The 17,438-nt window shown below is 43.6% G+C and overlaps 1 protein-coding gene across 1 annotated transcript in view; it reads left to right on the forward strand.

The window, feature by feature from the left end:
• Window positions 1-5,359, forward strand: part of EFNB2 (ephrin B2) — a 45,872-nt gene extending 40,513 nt beyond the window's left edge. The window contains exon 5 of the mRNA XM_030036348.2: window positions 1,506-5,359. Coding sequence (XP_029892208.1) covers window positions 1,506-1,888 — 383 coding nt within the window. The 3' untranslated portion in view covers window positions 1,889-5,359. The remainder of the gene's footprint in view (window positions 1-1,505) is intronic.
• Window positions 5,360-17,438: the final 12,079 nt, after the last annotated feature.

Consider the following 17,438-nt stretch of genomic DNA (forward strand, 5'->3'; position numbering starts at 1 on the left):
GAGAGGAAGCAAAAGCCAGTTCTGATGCTCTGGTGGGTAGTGTCTGGGAGCTGCAAGTTTTGGCAACAGCCGCTCTCTCCCCTCTTCCGCTCTGCAGTAGAAGTTAATTACATCTTGGGAGAATATCACTCATTTACAGGAAACTTTTTGGATAGGACGTGCGCTAGGCAGCTTTACGATGGTAAATGCTGCCTTACATTTAGTAGTCTGGCAGACGAACGAGTCTTTCTGTCTATCTCTTCCCGTATAATACATTATCAAGTGGTTCTCGACAGCCATTTATAAAGTTTATTTCAAGGCATCTATAATTAATGTCCTGATCTTTTAACTGACCCTATAACGTCTACACATGAATGGCTGGTCTTTCACTAAATTTAAAGATTTATTTGTTTTTTAGTAATTATCTAAACAAGATAAACAAGATGGTTCCAAACCAATATCTTCAGGGTGCATTTCAGACATTAGGTGAACAAGAAAAAAGATCTTACGACCCAAGGTCTCCGGTCAAAAAATTTGGTGAATTGGGAATGCTACAAAGCAGAACTTGCTGACGCTTGATTCTGGGGTTCCCGAAAATGGCTGCAAGTTTTCCTCGCTAGCTCTGTCATTAGTTACTGGTCTAATGAATCTTTGATATGGCGGTCACTGGGCAGGCTTCAGCCATTTCCTGCGGAGGTTCCAGCGCGAAAAGTTCACAGTTACGTGGACGTAGCATGTGCAGCGTTCTTCCACCTGTGAGCGAGCATCAGGAGAGGGAAGTCAGTTCAAATTTTCAAGTGAGAAAGTGTCAAGTGAGCGTTCATTTAATTTTTGTGACAAATAATACGACAGTGTGATGGCACCAAATATTCAACAGGCTGTTCAGCACCTGAGCTTTTCCTGACTACCAAAGGCGTGGTGTTGTTTTCTTATAAGTAGATATAAGTTAATACAAACAGATACATGCCATAGGCATTTTGCCTATTTATCTCCCGCACTGCCTCAAGCTCCTTTGTTTCATGTGCAAGCAAGAGGATTCCACTTAAAGAGGCACTAAGGACGATTTAACTTACATCGATATGTGAAAGATAAAATAGCAGAAGAATGGTGTGACACTGAACAGTACCAGTTGTCCTGAGAATTGTCATTTCCCTGGGTTATTTTCCCCTCGCAGTCCTATCCCACCCCTCTCCGCTGCCCGGGGCTGGCCAGCATCTGTTAAAAGATGCAGTGCGCATCAAAGGCTGCCTTGTCAGTGCCAGTCCTCGCCGCTGATGGATGATGATGTATGAAACGGGGTGGTTTGGGAGCAGCACAAAAGTGAGACCAACAGACACAAAGTCTTGTTTAATATTGATTGCTGACTTCGGCTGTTTGCATTTAGCTATCTAACAGGGTAATTGGTTTGTCAAAGTTTAGCTGTCAGTTAATTCTTCCAGTCTTGCTTACTCTACACATTTTTAAGCAGCGTAAACGGGTCGCAGGATGGCAATAACTTCTGTCTGTTGTATTTCCGTTCTTTCCAGGATCTAGCACAGATGGCAGTAAGGCTGGGCATTCCAGTATACTGGGTTCAGAGGTGGCCTTATTTGCAGGGATTGCATCAGGGTGCATCATTTTCATCGTCATCATCATCACTTTGGTGGTTCTTTTGTTGAAGTACCGGAGAAGACACAGGAAGCATTCCCCGCAACACACGACAACTCTCTCACTTAGTACGTTAGCCACCCCAAAACGCAGTGGCAACAACAATGGTTCTGAGCCCAGTGACATTATCATTCCTCTAAGGACTGCAGACAGTGTCTTTTGCCCCCACTATGAAAAGGTCAGCGGCGACTATGGACATCCAGTGTACATAGTTCAAGAGATGCCTCCTCAGAGTCCAGCAAACATTTATTACAAGGTCTGAGAAACACACAATCAACTCTGTGGTACAGTTGAGTCGTAGAGGAAACTCACTGGTCAAATGCTTTCTGTTGGGGTTTGTGATGACGCCTTGTGTGCTAGCATTGACTCAAGCACAGGGGGGAGAAGGCGACAGCTCTTTCGCTGGGAGCCGACGCGAGCTGGACAGCTTACCTAGTCTGTAGAATTCCTATCTCAGTGAATAAGTATTCACTAAAAGCTGGAAGACTTTTATGTAGAAGATGCCCATTCTGATTGCTGTACTCTTGTTACATTCATCATCCTCAAAGCCATGTGCTGCGGGCGTTCAGGCATGTACAAAAGCCAAGGGAAGACGGAGTGATCCGTGGATGTTAATAGCTCTAGGCATCCTGGGAAGGTGCTCTAGGATATATCAAGCTTGAAATGCAATCTTCTGACTTTTGTGTGTCTCTCTCAGTGCGTACTGGATTTGTCACACAGACCTTAGTGTCTAAGTAAGACTTGTTAAAGTTCTCTTGCTTTTAGTCGGTCACTGTTCCATTTGTTTCTGTTATCCGGGGCTCTGCCATCCTTCACATAAGATTTCCTTTCACTCCACCTCCTGAATCACTAATGGAACATTAATGTTTGGAGATCCGCACTCCATCCATCTGCTACAGCAGCCTCACTTGAATGGGTAATGCATTTATAGAAATTGTGTTTGATAGTAAGGAGCCTTCCAGCCAAAAAGTTAGGCTGTCAACAAAGTCAAGAGCAGGACTGGGTGGTGGAGGGAAGGGCTGACTGCAGTTGCAGTTCAAATACTGCTGCCTCAAAAATAGAAGCTGGGAAGAAAAAAGACAAAAAAAACCCATTTAGGTAGCACAGCACTTTGGTACGCTAAGTTTTAAGAGACAAGTAGGAGACACAGTAACACGTGCAGTGGATTAGGGCTGCATTTGAAGGAATTCATGGTTATCAAATACCAGTGTGCAGAAAAAAAATAGTACCTTCAATACAGTAGAACAAAGGGGTATTGTTAGTAAGTGAACAAGCTTGGAGAGGACAAGACAATAGCAGGCCGCCGAGGATACATTAGGGCAGGGCTGTTGTGGTACTGGCAATAAAATACACAGCTTTGAAGCTGTAGCGAAAACGTAGTCTGCTTTGGATGACTTTTAAGCAGACTCAGCTGCTATACTGTCACATTGTAGTAAACACAGGGAAAGCATTTAAGAAAATAGCAGAGAGCCAAATCTGACCAAGATGATTATAAGCCAACAGGTGAAATGAATTGTAATTCTGTCACTGGTAAAGTTGTGGAAGAAAATAAAATTAAAAAAAAAAGGCAAAAAACCCTTTCTCATCTCTAAAAGTAAGACAGAATTTCTTTCTGACTGAGCCTTTTGACACTTCGGTTTATCGTAGTGCTGTCCCTGCACAGTGAGGGCAGGTACTGTGACTGACACAGCCATTCGTTGGTGCTCTGTTGCAAAGTTAAAGCACATATGGCAAACCTCTTGCAGTCCGTAAGAATCAAATAAATTATGACACTGAGATGGAGAAGGAAGATATGTCTTATTTATAATAGGTGTATAGAACACAAGGGATATAAAGTGAGAGTTTTTCTTTCGTTTGTTCTTTCTTACTTTTTTGGTTTGGTTTGCTTTTTCTACTAATATATATTTTGAGATTGCACAGTATCTACACCAGAAGATGTGAAATTCATTTGCGGCAATTAGATAGTCTTAACTTGTCATCATTTTACATATATGTGTGTGTGTTTATATATGTGTATACAAACATATGTATGTTTATATATGCATATATATGCATATATATATGTATACACACATTAAAAAAAAAAAGAAACTGCTTCTGGGAAAAACATCAGCCATCCAAAAATAACAATGGGAGCATATTAAAAAATAAATAAATCCAAAGCATCTCATAAGAGAAAACTAGGAAATATAAGGCCCAAAATACCAGGAAGTCAATGTTACTGCATCACGGATTTAACAATGACAAGGTGTGCCGGCATTTATTTTCTGTGTTGTGTTTTCCCTTGCCTTACGGGCTGATGTGTTCTGTAGATTTTGTTGAGGTTCATGGCGGGGGGGGGGGGGGGGTTCAGGTTAAAGTTTTGGTTTTAGCGTGGCTATTCCCCTAAAGCTCCCACCCTGGGGAGGAAATAAAAAACCTCTACTTTTATATGTGCTATGCAAATAGACATTTCTAACATAGTCATGTTACTATGGTAACACTTTGCTTTCTGATTTGGAAAGAAAATGTAGCAACAGCATTTTGGGGTTCTCAGACCTCTGGTGAGCACCTGCAAGAAAAAAAAAAAAGGAAAAAAAAAATCTGTCATAGAAATGATCACTCTCTCTGTTTCCTGAACCTGAAAATGATGTTGGGATGTTGGTCCAAAAGAGAGAAACAAAACAAAAAAAAAAAAATCCCAACCCATGGTTCTGTGGAAGGTTACCATGGTGACTAACTACAGTACATATGTAATTCTTTTCAACAACCCTTCCTTTCTGTGAATCCATCCATACAAGGTTCTCTTGTAAGTCATTAAGGTTTTATTTTGGGGGAGGGGGAGGAAGGGAAAAGATGGGTTTACTGATACTGATTTTTATTAAATCAAATTATGCTTCATCAGTTGGCTACATTCTAGTTATGTACTAAACTGTGAAAAAAAAAATCAGACGAATTGCTCAAGAGCAACCTGCAACCAATTGAAAAAAAAAAAAAATGTATTGTGCGTCTGTTTTGTGTCTGGTGCAAAATTATGACAATCTACCAACTGTTCCTTTATTTGACGTTGGTCCAGCTTTGAAAAGTTACTGTGAATGCCTTGCTTGTATGATCATCCCTAGTCACCCGACTTGGAATTTGCACCATCATGTCTAAGTGAAGATGCTGTAAATAGGTTCAGATTTACTGTATATGGATTTGGGGTGTTACAGTAGCCTTATTCACCTTTTTAAATAATAAAAAAAACCCACATGAAAACAAGACAAAAATGGCTTTTCTTAACCAGATTGTGTATATAGAGCAATGTTGGTTTTTTATAAAGTCCGAGCAAGATGTTTTGTATAAAATTTGAATTTTGCAATGTATTTAGCTACAGCTTGTTTAAAGGCAGTGTCATTCCCCTTTGCACTGTATTGAGGAAAAAAATGGTAAAAAAGGTTGCCAAATTGCCGCATATTTGTGCTGAAATTGTGTACCATGAATATTTATTTAAGAATTTCTTTGTCCAGTTTGTAAGTAACACAGTATTATGCTTGAGTTATAAATAATTTCTTCTTTTTTTTTTATTTTGTTTTGTTTTGTTTGTTTGTTTGTTTTGTTCTGTTTTAAAACTAGCCGGTCATAAGTTTGAAATCTGCTTTAGTTCCACATTACAATTAGTTCCCAGAAAATGAAAATTATGAAAATCACATTCCACGTCTGTTTCAAACTGAATTTGTTCTTAAAAAAATAAAATATTTTTTTCCTATGGAAACCTTGCCTTCTAAGTATTTTCTTCTTTTGTTTTGGGATTTTTTTCTGTTTTAAAAGATGAAAATAAAGCAAGCCACCAAGCCTGTCTCCCTCCCTCCCTCCTTCTCTCTCTTTCTCCTCTCCCCCATCTCTCCACCCTGATTGCTAGTGGTTTATAGGAAAGAAAGCGCCTTATAATACACTGGCTTCTGTTAACCTACTTCTTTCCCAGGCTTCCTCTTACATGTATCAGCAGATTTTAAAAACCACATGGAGGTCTTAAGCCCTTGGAAGTCCGTGAGCTTCAGCCGGGTGCGGTAGCCAGGTTGCCCGGATGATCTGGGAGGTGAGATTATAACCACACAAATAATTCCCAGACATTATAGAGTTGAATTATACTGTGGGCAGAGTCAGGGGAAAAAAATAGACATACCTGAAGGCGGGTGCTGTTGCTGTCCGTGCTGCTCCTGAGGAGGAGGAGCGGCAAGCGTGGGGTGGCGGGGCTGAGCAAGAAGGGACAGGAGGTGGAGGCCCTGGGGAGAACGGCGAAGGGTTAGAAATGCTGCAGAGTCACAACATCTCGGCGTGGTTCTCAGTGGGGCCACGCACCGTCCCGTCCCCGCTTTACTGTGCCTCGAGTTACGGGAGATGGGGCCGGCGTGCCTGCGGGTGACGCAAGCCTTAATGCAAGAGCTGTGCCGGTGTTGCTCTAATTTTCATTAGGATAACCGATTCTCTCATTTAGTAAATAACCCCTTCATTTTTTGACAAAGCCCGGTCACCTGGAAAGTGAAGCACCGTTCAGTTTGTTAGCAGCGCATAAATGCTGTGATCATCCGGGGAGTAACAGGTGGGAAGGTCTACAGAGGGGAAGGATGCATTTCTCACTTTGACAACAGATGCCAATTTGTCACAGGATTTTCACTGAAGAAAGGCGGCTGGTTATTCATAGCATTGGTCACGCAATTCCCATTTGTCAAATTATTTTTTCTTTTCTGAATAATCAGGGGGGAAAAAAGACTCTGTGGCAGAGGCGCTGTGTCTATGTATTGCGACGGCACAAGTATTCCAAACCCGGACATACAGAAAGCCTTAGAGGCTGTGGAACGGTTGGGCGAGCGTGGCTTCTTGCTGACGGAGCTCGTTTGCAGGTCCAGTTTACCGAATCTGGGCTGGAAGTTGACCTTAGCGGGAACGTCACGGAGCGGCACTTAGGTTCACCTCCCGGCTCTGCTACGGATGTCCGCGGGTGAGTTACTTGCTCCAGCAGAAGACAGTAAGTGTCCGCGGGGCAGCGTGTGAGCATCCATCCATCCATCCACTGGCTTCTCGGGAGATGGCGTGGGCCCGATCCTGCGCCGAGGGCTGCGCGTCGCTCCGGAGGAGGAGGTCTCGCGTACTGGGAGGCACGGGTGTACTTGGCCGGGCTGAGACTTCGCTCCCCGCTCCGGGCTCGGACGCGGCGGGGTCCGCCTGCTCTCCCGGAGGGCTGCCGAGGGTCCGCGCGCGGTGAACGGCTGTGAGGTGCTCAGGTCTGCTCTGTGCCGAAAGCCGGTCGGGTGGAGCCGGCGGTTAGAGCTGTGGCTCTAGCTTAGTCAAGGCCAAGGCTGTTGGTTTTGGTTTAGGCCTTGGTAAACGCTGGGAGATGGTGCCAAGAAAAATAATGTGATCGCGTCGACTTTACGTGGCATTTTCCTTTCTGAGCCCCTTTTTTCCATCTATGATAAACATGTGTAATGATGTACGTATTTATAACTACCGTGTATACTGACACCCACACGCCCCTATTTTTGTCGCTGTTTTAGCAATAAGGGAGAAGCAGTGTTGCTATAAACGGTGTCCCCACGGGGAGGTGGGAAATGGTTGGCAGTGTAACTCTGTGTAGGTGCGCCTGGGGACAAGGCTGCCGGGTTAACGGGAGGGCCTGGCACACCTGCCTTTGCCAACATAACAGAACCTCCACCGAGTCTGCTGAACTCATTGTCGTAAATGATACGTGCCTTAGACGCTCAGCATAAAGTCATTGACTTATAACCCATCTTTTATAACTTGCAGAGGGGGGGGAAAAAAAATCATACTTGCATTTTGCGCTGCTGCTGACACTGCACTATTAATTATCAAACAAGCACAAAATCAGAATTTACTGCCTTTATTACGAAACCGGTTCCCCGGCAAGAACTAGTCCAAGTCAATAGGCTCCGCTAAGTGGAAAATAAAATTATAATTCACAGTTGTTATCCATCTAGAGTGGAATAAGGATCCGTTACATAAAATAGCACCTCACAAAGTAAGCATAACAGTGTTACTGCCTAGGTTTAAAACGTTATACCTCTTTCTTTAGCCTTTCTCTTTAGCTTTGCCGTGATGCATTGATCAAATGCTCAGTCAGCAGCATGCTCATTTTGAATCTATATCGGCACCGTAGATTTTCTTTTTGCAGAAAAGCTTAGAATTGTGTAGTGGTGAGCAAAATGAAGGAAAATGAAAACTCGGTCTTTCTAAGAGACGCTCTCCACCTTTGTAGCCGCAATAGAAATTTTGGTGGGGAAAAAGCCCAGGGTTTAAAACCACCAAACATATTCCTTACACAGTTGGCATGTCGTTACATGAAGCATCGGATCAGAAATCAATTAATATTTGTTTTGGAAGAAGACGAGCGTTGGAGGGTATACCACAGTGTATTCATGATTGTGCCATTCCTAGTCCGAACGGTGCTGGATTCAGCTGGCTGAGCTATCGTCTATGAAATAAAACAGTATCCGCCTGTCACATGACTCCCGGAAACACTTTGACGCTTAATTAAGGCATAACGCAACCGGCAGGAGTGACCCCGCAGCCGACACCGCGGGGCTGTCGGTGGAGCTGGAGTTCCTCTCGGGGGGGTGCAGATGCTGCCCTCGCCTCTGCCGGCCATGGGCCGGGGGCTGGCGGACGGGGCCGGCGACTTGCGAAATTGGGGCGAGAGCCCGCCCGTGGACGGTGAGGATGAGGAGGGGCAGCTGCAGGTGGCTGTTCCCGGAGAAGGGCCGGCAGAGCGGAGGGAGGAGGCGAGGAGAGGGGAGGGCGGTGAGAGGACGGTGAATTCCCGGGGAGGAGGCTTGGGGACATCTGTAGTGACAAAATCCCGGGGAGAGGTCCGACGAAGATGGTGGGCCCAGCTGTGGAGGTGGTTGGAGGGACGGGGTCTTCACAGCTCCGGTAAAGGCTTCGGTGGAAAACAGGTAACAGCAAGCAGAAGAAAAATGTTGACGGACGAAAGGCGGATAAGCGTAGTGACTTGGTCGGTGTTGGCTGTCGTTTCGAGCTGGTGAGGAGATCAGGCCAGGTTGTTCTGCCAGACACTGAGAGGAGAAAGAGCCTACGTGGGATGGAGAGCCACCATCAGAACTCCGTGCTTTCTGCAAGCTGGGTGCCTGTGAAAAAGAGATCAAAGATCTGCAAGAACTGAATAGCCATAGGACTATTAAAAGTCTAAAGAGCGGAGAGCCTTGTGCACAGCTGTCATAACCTCGGGAACAGGACTTGCGTTTTCCTAAGTGCATGCATTGACAGAGCCTCATGTGCTTAGGCTGCTGAAGAAGTGCAATTAATTTCATACGGGCAATCCGTTGAGTGTGGGAGAATGGTTGCTTCTAGATCAGACCTTCAGTGGATATAAATTAGTGTAGTTCAGTTTGATATCTGATCCTGCTTATCACAGTTCAGAGTTGCACATGCATAAGCAATACTCATACAGATTTTATTATACCTCTTAGCTATGAGAAAGTGCTTTATAAGAGTGTTGTCCTGAATATTACAAAGACTGTACTCAAAAACATACCAACAATGACATGCTTTTATAAAAGACTGCTATTAAATGCCATAAAAATTGTAATTTGCATTTTATTGAACATCTTCAGCAATTTGTTGTATCTGTTCATTAAAAGAAGGTTGGATTACTAGCAAAAGTATAATAAAAATTGTTCGCATTTTAATGTGTCTTTTTGTCTGCTCTTCTAATATTTAAACTCATTCCTTCCTATTCCTGCATTCAATTCATTCCATACGCATGATCAGCAGGTCAGCTGTCCGCTGTTATTACATTATCTGTTAATCCCCACACGCCGTGTTCCCAGTGTTTCCAAATCCTGAAATTCGATCAAAATACCGAATTTTGGCTTTGTTTAAACTCAGCTGTTGGAAGTATATGATCACATGAACAATTTAGTAATTATTCAGAAGCAATAGCGTTTTAGCCTTCATCACCGTGAGGATTACTGGGGGACATGAGGCCAGAAGGCAGAAGAAGATGCAAAAGAATTCTTTGTGTGTCATTCTGAAAAATCTCAAGATTTGGGGAAACCCAAGTGATGATGTAAGAGTTAAAAGTAGTTGCATGTGCTGCTTTTGCTTCACACTCTTTCCTTCATTGCGTGCTATGTTTTCTTTTTGTACATAACCAACAAAGCACATGTGAATTTTCCAGGCCTCAAAACAGTGCTCAAGCTGTAGAGATTCATACTGGTGGGTCTGGAGGTCTTCTTTCGAATTTCCACTCTGGAGAACGTGGTGGCTGCTTTCCTTCAGCCTGTTTATCCCGTACTCCGATGCCATGCCCTGGTCACCTGCCTGCTCAGTACCCCAGCCCTGTCAGTCCCAAAGCCCTCTCTGGGGCTTTGTATCTTCCCAGATAAGGTTTCACTTCTGGACAAAGCTTTTGTTGCTCACCCTGAAAGTTTCTTTTCAAACATTGCCCTAGGCTTTCCTCCTTTTATATGACTGGCTCTGGATTTCAGCTGGTGACAACTTTTTCCTGGAAAAAAAAAAAAAAAGTTCTGATGGAACACAGGAACAGTCCTTGTACCAAGGGTGTGTTTTCTTCTTAGCCCCTTATTTTCCAATCAGCTTTAGTTTGAATTTTTATGTGGCTTTATCTCTTCCTTCTGTATTTATTCAATTGCATCTGAAGGAAAGCAGCGTGCAGTAAAATTCCTAAATACAATTTAAATATAGCTCATTTCAGTCCAGTTGGTTTTACGTCTCCATTCATCAATACCTTAAGCTAAAAATATCTCAGATTATTTTGTCTTGTTTCTTGTAAATTAAAAAAAAAAAAAAGCCTATTAAAATCTCTTTTCAGAAAAGTGTAAGCAGTTCACTTTGGAAGGCATCATTTGAGCAGAATTAAGAAACAGTGATTGGTGTGCAGCTCCAAATTGAGTGAGCATATTTGAAAGACAGAATGACTTTTGGCAATAGCCAATATTTGGGTTGGTTTTGTTTCCTTAAGTCAGCGCAATACTGAGAGGAAGAAAGTGCTGTTGGTTTTCCTGTCTGTGCACCAGCCTGGTGGCAGCCAGCTTGGGGCTTATTTACGTAGCTTTGTCCTTTCAGTCTCTTATGACGAGCAGTGATAAAACTAAAGTCTGGATGCTTTGGCCACCGGTAGGTGTAACCTATGTGATTACACGCAATACAAGGGATTTATACTAAGACATTGTTCCTGCAGGAGAAACGTAAATCCCTTCTGCCAGCTCCCCTCCGCCCCCTTCTAGCGCTGCGTTTTGAAACAGCAGACGTTTTTCCTTGGGATTTTTTCACCCAGTCTAAATATTTCAAAGATAGCATCAGAACTATATTTATCAAGTTATACAACACTCTTGGTTTTTCTGTGTAGCTGGCTGCTTGCGATGTTTCCACAGCGTCCCATCGCTCAAGCCACCATTAACAGACTGGTGCCTACGAACATGCAGATGAGACTCAGGAGACTTATTTTTGCATCGTTTTTTTGAGAGATATCTTGCCGTCGCGTTTTACTTGTGTCACGTCACTGACAGATCAGCACACCTCGGTCCCGAAAGGCCTCATCCCCGCTCACAGAAGTTGTCGGCGCTGATGATGTTTTCTCTCCTTCAGCCGCCAGCCGCGAGGGATTACCCTGGGCTGTTCGGGCTTTTGCGGGGAGGCGGAGAGGAGGCGGCGAGGCGAACGGCGAGGAGGGTCCGGCTTCATTAAACCCTTGGAAGCTGCACGGGTGGCGAGAATCACGGGGGCAGGGAGAAACAAGTGCAACTATCACAGTAGCATCTTCTGCAGACCTGGAGGTGGGCTTCTCGGGAAAGGCTGTTTCTGGGTCGCAGAAGGAGGTCTGGGAAGGCTCCTACTCTCTATTTACTATTTGACGGCTCCACTTAACGTTACTGCCGGCTCCTAGAACAGCGTTTGACCTAAACGTGCTTTCTTGAACCTGAAGTGGAGTTTTAAATTGATGCAGTTGACTGACTTCAGCGCCCTGAAGAAATTGGTCCCAGATTACTAACCAATTGACACCCATGAATCGGGTGGCAATTAAATCACTGTAAAATATAAGACCCATTTAGTCACATTTCCAAGTCTTAGAAATAATGGCTCCTGCAAAAATCCTACCCATTGCCACCTATTTTAAGATAAACATAATCGTTGAGTGTACCAAGCTCTTCTTCTTTAAAAACAATGAAAATCAGAACTCTGAGCACACTTAATCAGCGTTCAAATTCTGATTTTTTTAATCTTCCTAAATTCTAGGCCTGAGTGGCTTTCTGTGGAGGTGAGTTTTATAGTTGACTCACACATCATATAAAAGAGTGTTTTCTTTGATCAATTTTTAGCTTTCCACCTTTGAAACTCTCTCTATTCATTTCTTCTGAGACAGAGAAATCAACTCCTAAGTTCTATCACTTCTTAGCATATTTCTACCTTTAAAAAAAAATTGCTCATCTCATTCTCATTCTTAAGGTACCCATGCTCCTCAGTCTATTTCCTTTTAGTGAATTTTCCATGCCCCAAACAATTTCCATGCCCACAAACAGTACAAAACTGTATTTTGAACTCTCCCTTAGTCCTGCTTTATCCTTAAAAAAAAAAAGAGAGAGGGAATATATATAGTTTGCTAGCTGAGACTGCATGGCTTTTTCCTATAGTGTAATCGTAGAAGAGCTGAAGGGGAACTGCGTATGGAAGAGTTTGGATGTCATCATGGCCAATTATTGTGTTCACAGCATTGTGGGAAACTGCTCCTGTAAAACATCTTGGATGGTGATAAGCACTTTAAGCTTGCATTAATAGTAGTAGGATTTGAAACTGCTCAGCACCTCTTAGGCATCCTATCCAGAAAGAGAGGATTATATTTTTGGCTGCAGTCACAAAGCTTAAGAGGTTTCTACCTGTTTCTCTAGAGCAAAACCAGGATGTTTCCTTCATAATACATTAACGGGAAACGTTTCTCTGAATACTCTGTCGTTGTATCTTCCAACCTAGTGCATAAAACTCCGTTTTCAAATAGGCCTTTTAATCCATTTTTTTCCTTACAAACCACGTGAATCTCCCCTGTACTAACAATTTGCCTTATTTCTCAAACCATCTTTTGTAGACAGACCACACTTTGAGCAAAGGCTGGGTCCTTTCCCATGTACTAAGGGTCCCTGCTAGCAGCCAGACTGTCACCACCTCCATCGCCTCTAAAACCATCCATTTGCCTTCCAGTTCAGGTCATTCGCCAGGGGTGTAGGAGCCCCGGGTTTATATACGTGGCCAGCGTGACTCGGAACAGAGAGATGGATATATGATCTCAGGTTAGTGCCCTGCCGGGTGTTTTGAGTGTCGTTCTTTTCTGGAGGAGTTCCATCATCGGTTTTGGCAGCTGAACCGCTCGGAAGAGCCTCCAACGTACTAAAATTCACAAACCAGTGGTCCAGGGAGTCGGGCTCTAACCCTGCTTGGCCAGCCGTGCCAGCGACGTGCAGTGGCATTACCCTGAGGCCGTTCAGTAAGAGAGGGGGATCAAGGATATCCCCAAACCTGACATTTAGGGAATTCCCCTTTAGCACGGAGGGCTGGCTCATGTCGCAGAAGAGACTGCAAGCCCATCTACACAGCCTAAATCTTGTCTGAGGGCCCTGAGCCTGACGTTGTCCCGATTCGGCACGTGTCCCAAGTGGGAGATTGGGTCTTACTGACAGTGTGCCTGTTTGTAAGCACTCCCCTGAGCTTTTGGCTTGGGCTGAGACCCCACACACTTCATTAATGGTGGAGGGTGAACTCCATCAGGAGGGTTTTTTTCAGAAATCAAGGCACCTGCTGGGTCCCATGTTGGGAGCGGGGGGGATGTCAGCAGTGCCTGTCTGCAGGATTTAGGTGAGGAAAGGCACAGCAAAGAGCCTGACCGCTTCCGAAGATCCGAAAAAGATGAATCTGTCAATTTTTGCTCTAAATGGGAAGCTGAACTTTAAGTCATGGCTTAACCAAAGGGCAGCATATGGCAGCACTACAGCTGTTTGAAATCCCCTCGCACTTCACACTGGCACTTTGACAGACGCTATTGTGTTACAAATACTGGATGACACAGTAAATCTAGGGCCGTACTCAGCTCTGGCGTACGCAGGCATAATTCCTGCTGACTTTGTACATGTCTACACCCAAAAAATGTAGGGAAGTGCGTAGGACCGAAATAAATATATGGTGCTGGTAGGCAATCCTTCTGGCAGGCTGTGAAACAATTTGATGCAGTTAGACCCCTGTAGCAGGAAGCGCGAATGCCGTAATGTGGAAATGGAGGAAAAATTAGGGAATCCATGAGGTCTAGGAGACACCTGGTGATTTTAAAGACCAAACTTGAATTTCTGCATTGGAGCAACAGGCAGGCTGGCTGGTCATTTTATGGGGAAAGGGGCTCCCCCCGCCGGGATCCATTTGCCATCCTTCATACTTTGTTTCTCATCTCTCTGCCAGTTTCTATAAGGAAAGAAAGAACTCAGAGGGATTGTTTTCTGGAGTGAGAGCCTGCAGGAGGCCTAAAAAGAGCATTAAACAAATATAGGAGAGAAGAGATCATGTTGCAGGGGAGCTGTGGCTGCCAGTGATGAGATCTTCAGTTTCTTAGTCACTTTGGGTCAGGAACCAGGTGTTTCGTTGTTGATCCCACGGCTGTTTGCCATCCCCTGCCTCCTCCGGTAACGAACAGCCTCAGCCGTACAGCTTTCGCAGCTCCAGATGTTTAAAAATACACTTCTCGAGTACTTGAACAATAAAGTGCTCTTTTCAAAGTGCTGCTTTCTATGTTCAGTGGCTGAGCCAGTGCTGATGCCTATACGCTGATTTTTTAGAAGGCATTTTAAAAGCTTCTACAAGTCTGGACACACATTTTCTTTGCTTAAAAACCTGCTTAACCCCTTCAGCACTGCGGTTTTAGATCCCCTGAGGTTCATATAACTGCAAAGGGCTTAAAATCAGAACAGTGGAACATAAATAATAGGAAATCAATAGCCTTCTTTTTCTCAACAAGAGTAAAGGCAGAAGGGAAGACTGCTGTAAACATATCTTATGAATTCAACTTACTTATGCATTTTCTACCACTAAGAGCCAGAACAAGCTGGCTTATACCGAATGGTCAGGCAGCAGGGACAATTTTGCAAAGTGTACAATAACTGAAGAAAATACCATCCCACTGGAACATTTGGGGGACTTTATTTTATAACAGTCACAACCCTGAATTTATTAAAAGAAATTACATTACAAACACTTGGAAAAACAAAGAAAGAGAAAAACATTGTTTAGGGTTCAATAAATAAAACCTATCCTTATGTCAAAGACACGTACTTTATCCTAAAAGAGGCAGAGCTGGTGCTGGCATCAAAGACAAGGATGTCAGCGGGAAGTGCCGAGGAAACAGCTGAGGCCTTGCGCTTCAAAAAGCTTGGCTCTGGGTGAGAGATGTTCCCACCAACAGTCAAGATTCACAGATGACATTTTCAGATGTCTGCAGTACTTTGCATCCAGGCAATCGCATGAGGTATCCTATGCCGCACGTCTCTTCCACGGGCTTCAGTTGCTTGGGTGTCTACAACTGCTTTCAGTTCTCCACTACAAGGTGGAAAAGAAGTGTATGAAAGCCTCCCTGGTTTGTCTTGTTATTTTAGAATTAGTTCCACGAAATTTGGACAGATTCCTATCTCTCTTCCATTAGCAGAGATGACAATTTTTCACTGCTTAATGCAGTGTTAACCATTTTCTCCGACAAGGACATGGCCGACCCATCAGATTCCTGACAAATGACTGATTTAACCTAGAAATGTCGATATACAAGCTAATGCAAAAAAATATTAAGGATGAGTGAACTAATTAATGAGCAGTGTATTCCCCATGGCAACACGAATAAAATTACTGCTAGGTCAACAGAGAATTTAACATTGCTCCATATGCTTCTTTTAGTGGTGTTCCAGTAGTACAGGTATAAACTTTGGGTCACCTTATTGTTTCATATTTAAGTGGGTCATTAAAGGAAGCTGTCCCCTATTGAACTGTTTTTTTTAATTCCTTCCTGCTGCCATGAAGAGGAATAATAAACTTCTTATCTTGCTAATACATCTAGAGTTCTTATCAAACTCTTGCTTTTAGAAAAACTCTGTATCCCTGGAAATGAGGCTGAATTTCCCCTAAAATCAGAGGCACCATCTTAAACATTTGTAATCTGAAACAGGGAAAGGGAGACTCCGTGTCTTTAATGCCCTTCATCCATTTGTTTGCTAAGGTGGGGCAGAAAACCTCAGTCTGAAGGGCTGTGGGAGGGAGAAGCAGCCTTAGGCGCAGCTGATGTAGGTCTCCGTGCCCCAGATACTGAAAGAGTTGTAGGCATGGCAATGCTCAAACCTAAACTTTAGGTGTCTGACTTCTGCCAGAGACCCAAATGTGGTACGTGAATTCCGCATCTAGTGCCTGGGGAGAAGAACTAGGTGAATCATAATCTGCCCAACTAAATTCACCTATTAGGTACAGGCTCTGAAGTCAGTGGGGTTAAATTAAAAATTAAATGGAGACCACTTGGCCTGTGGTTTACTTGAAAGAGAAGAAAAAAAGAGTAAAAGTGTGTATTTCTTTAAATTTTCTGCTGACAGACCAGAGATAATTAGCCTACAGCTGCAAAGTGGGGAGAACTGCTCTTTTTTCTGCCTTGAAGCAGCAGGTGAAAGCCTAGAGAGAGAAGCTGGGTGCCATTGACTTAATTTAGTTGCTTGAATTGAAGGCAGCGTATAACACCACAGAGAAACAGGGAAGCGGCAAATCTTCAAGACCAGGATTTCTAAAGAGTGGCAGTTAATAAACAGAGATGACAATATGGCTAGGGAGAAGAAAGGATTAAAAATATGTACTTATGACACCCCTGTAGTATCTTAGATACCTTGGAGACAGATCAGCTAGACACAAGCCCCGTCTCAGAAGTATTGCAGTCTGATGAGAAACGTGATATAGCGATGGAGAATTGTAAACAATAGAAGACAGAGGAGAGTTACCAAAAACATCATGCACTTATATACTGCTTCAGACATATCTTATGTAAAAAACCTTTCCCCAGTTTTCGGGTGTGCTCCCACACGTCGCTCTGCACCCTACCAAGGCCTGCTGTTTTGCAGGCACTCCTTGTGACAGCCAGATACTCGCTCCTGTTGTGAGCCAAAACACGCAGCCATGCCTTGTTTGCAACGCTTCTTGTATTGTGAGAACCTCTATTTTAGAAATCTGTTAACGTGAAGATTATTTGACGTGTGTTAAGGGGGAAATTGTTTGTCTGTCTTAATAGGCAATAGTTTAGGAATAGGAAAAGGCAGTAATAATCGTAATAAATTAACGTAATTATCTGCCCACATAATTTCGCATGATATCTGTTCTATAGGGCATTTGTTTGAAGAAGTTTTTTATCTGTATGAGATGATAACATTTATAGACACAAAATCGCTCCATCTTTTTTCAGGAAGGATCTTCAAAGTAGCCTGATCACTGTACGCTGACATTTTGATAACATCAATGGGAGGACTTGTGGAGTAAGTTAAAGTAAGTGTAGCAAAGTAAGGCACAAGGTTAAAATGTATTAAAATGAATGGCTAGAAGTTGTCTTTCCAGCGCTTTCATTTGAAGATGAGAGAGCAGTGTCAAAAGACTACTGTGCTGCTTTGTGAATCAGGAGATAAGGTTTCTATTAACAGTACCGGCTGCTGGCCATCACCAGTCTCTCCTTCTTCCCATGGGCCACGCACGCACGAGGTCAGGTCTGGAGAGGTGAAAGGAAACCTTGGTCTGAGACCTCAGTAGGT

The sequence above is a fragment of the Aquila chrysaetos genome, chromosome 14 (assembly GCF_900496995.4).
Source record: "Aquila chrysaetos chrysaetos chromosome 14, bAquChr1.4, whole genome shotgun sequence".
NCBI classification, from domain to species: Eukaryota; Metazoa; Chordata; class Aves; order Accipitriformes; family Accipitridae; genus Aquila; species Aquila chrysaetos.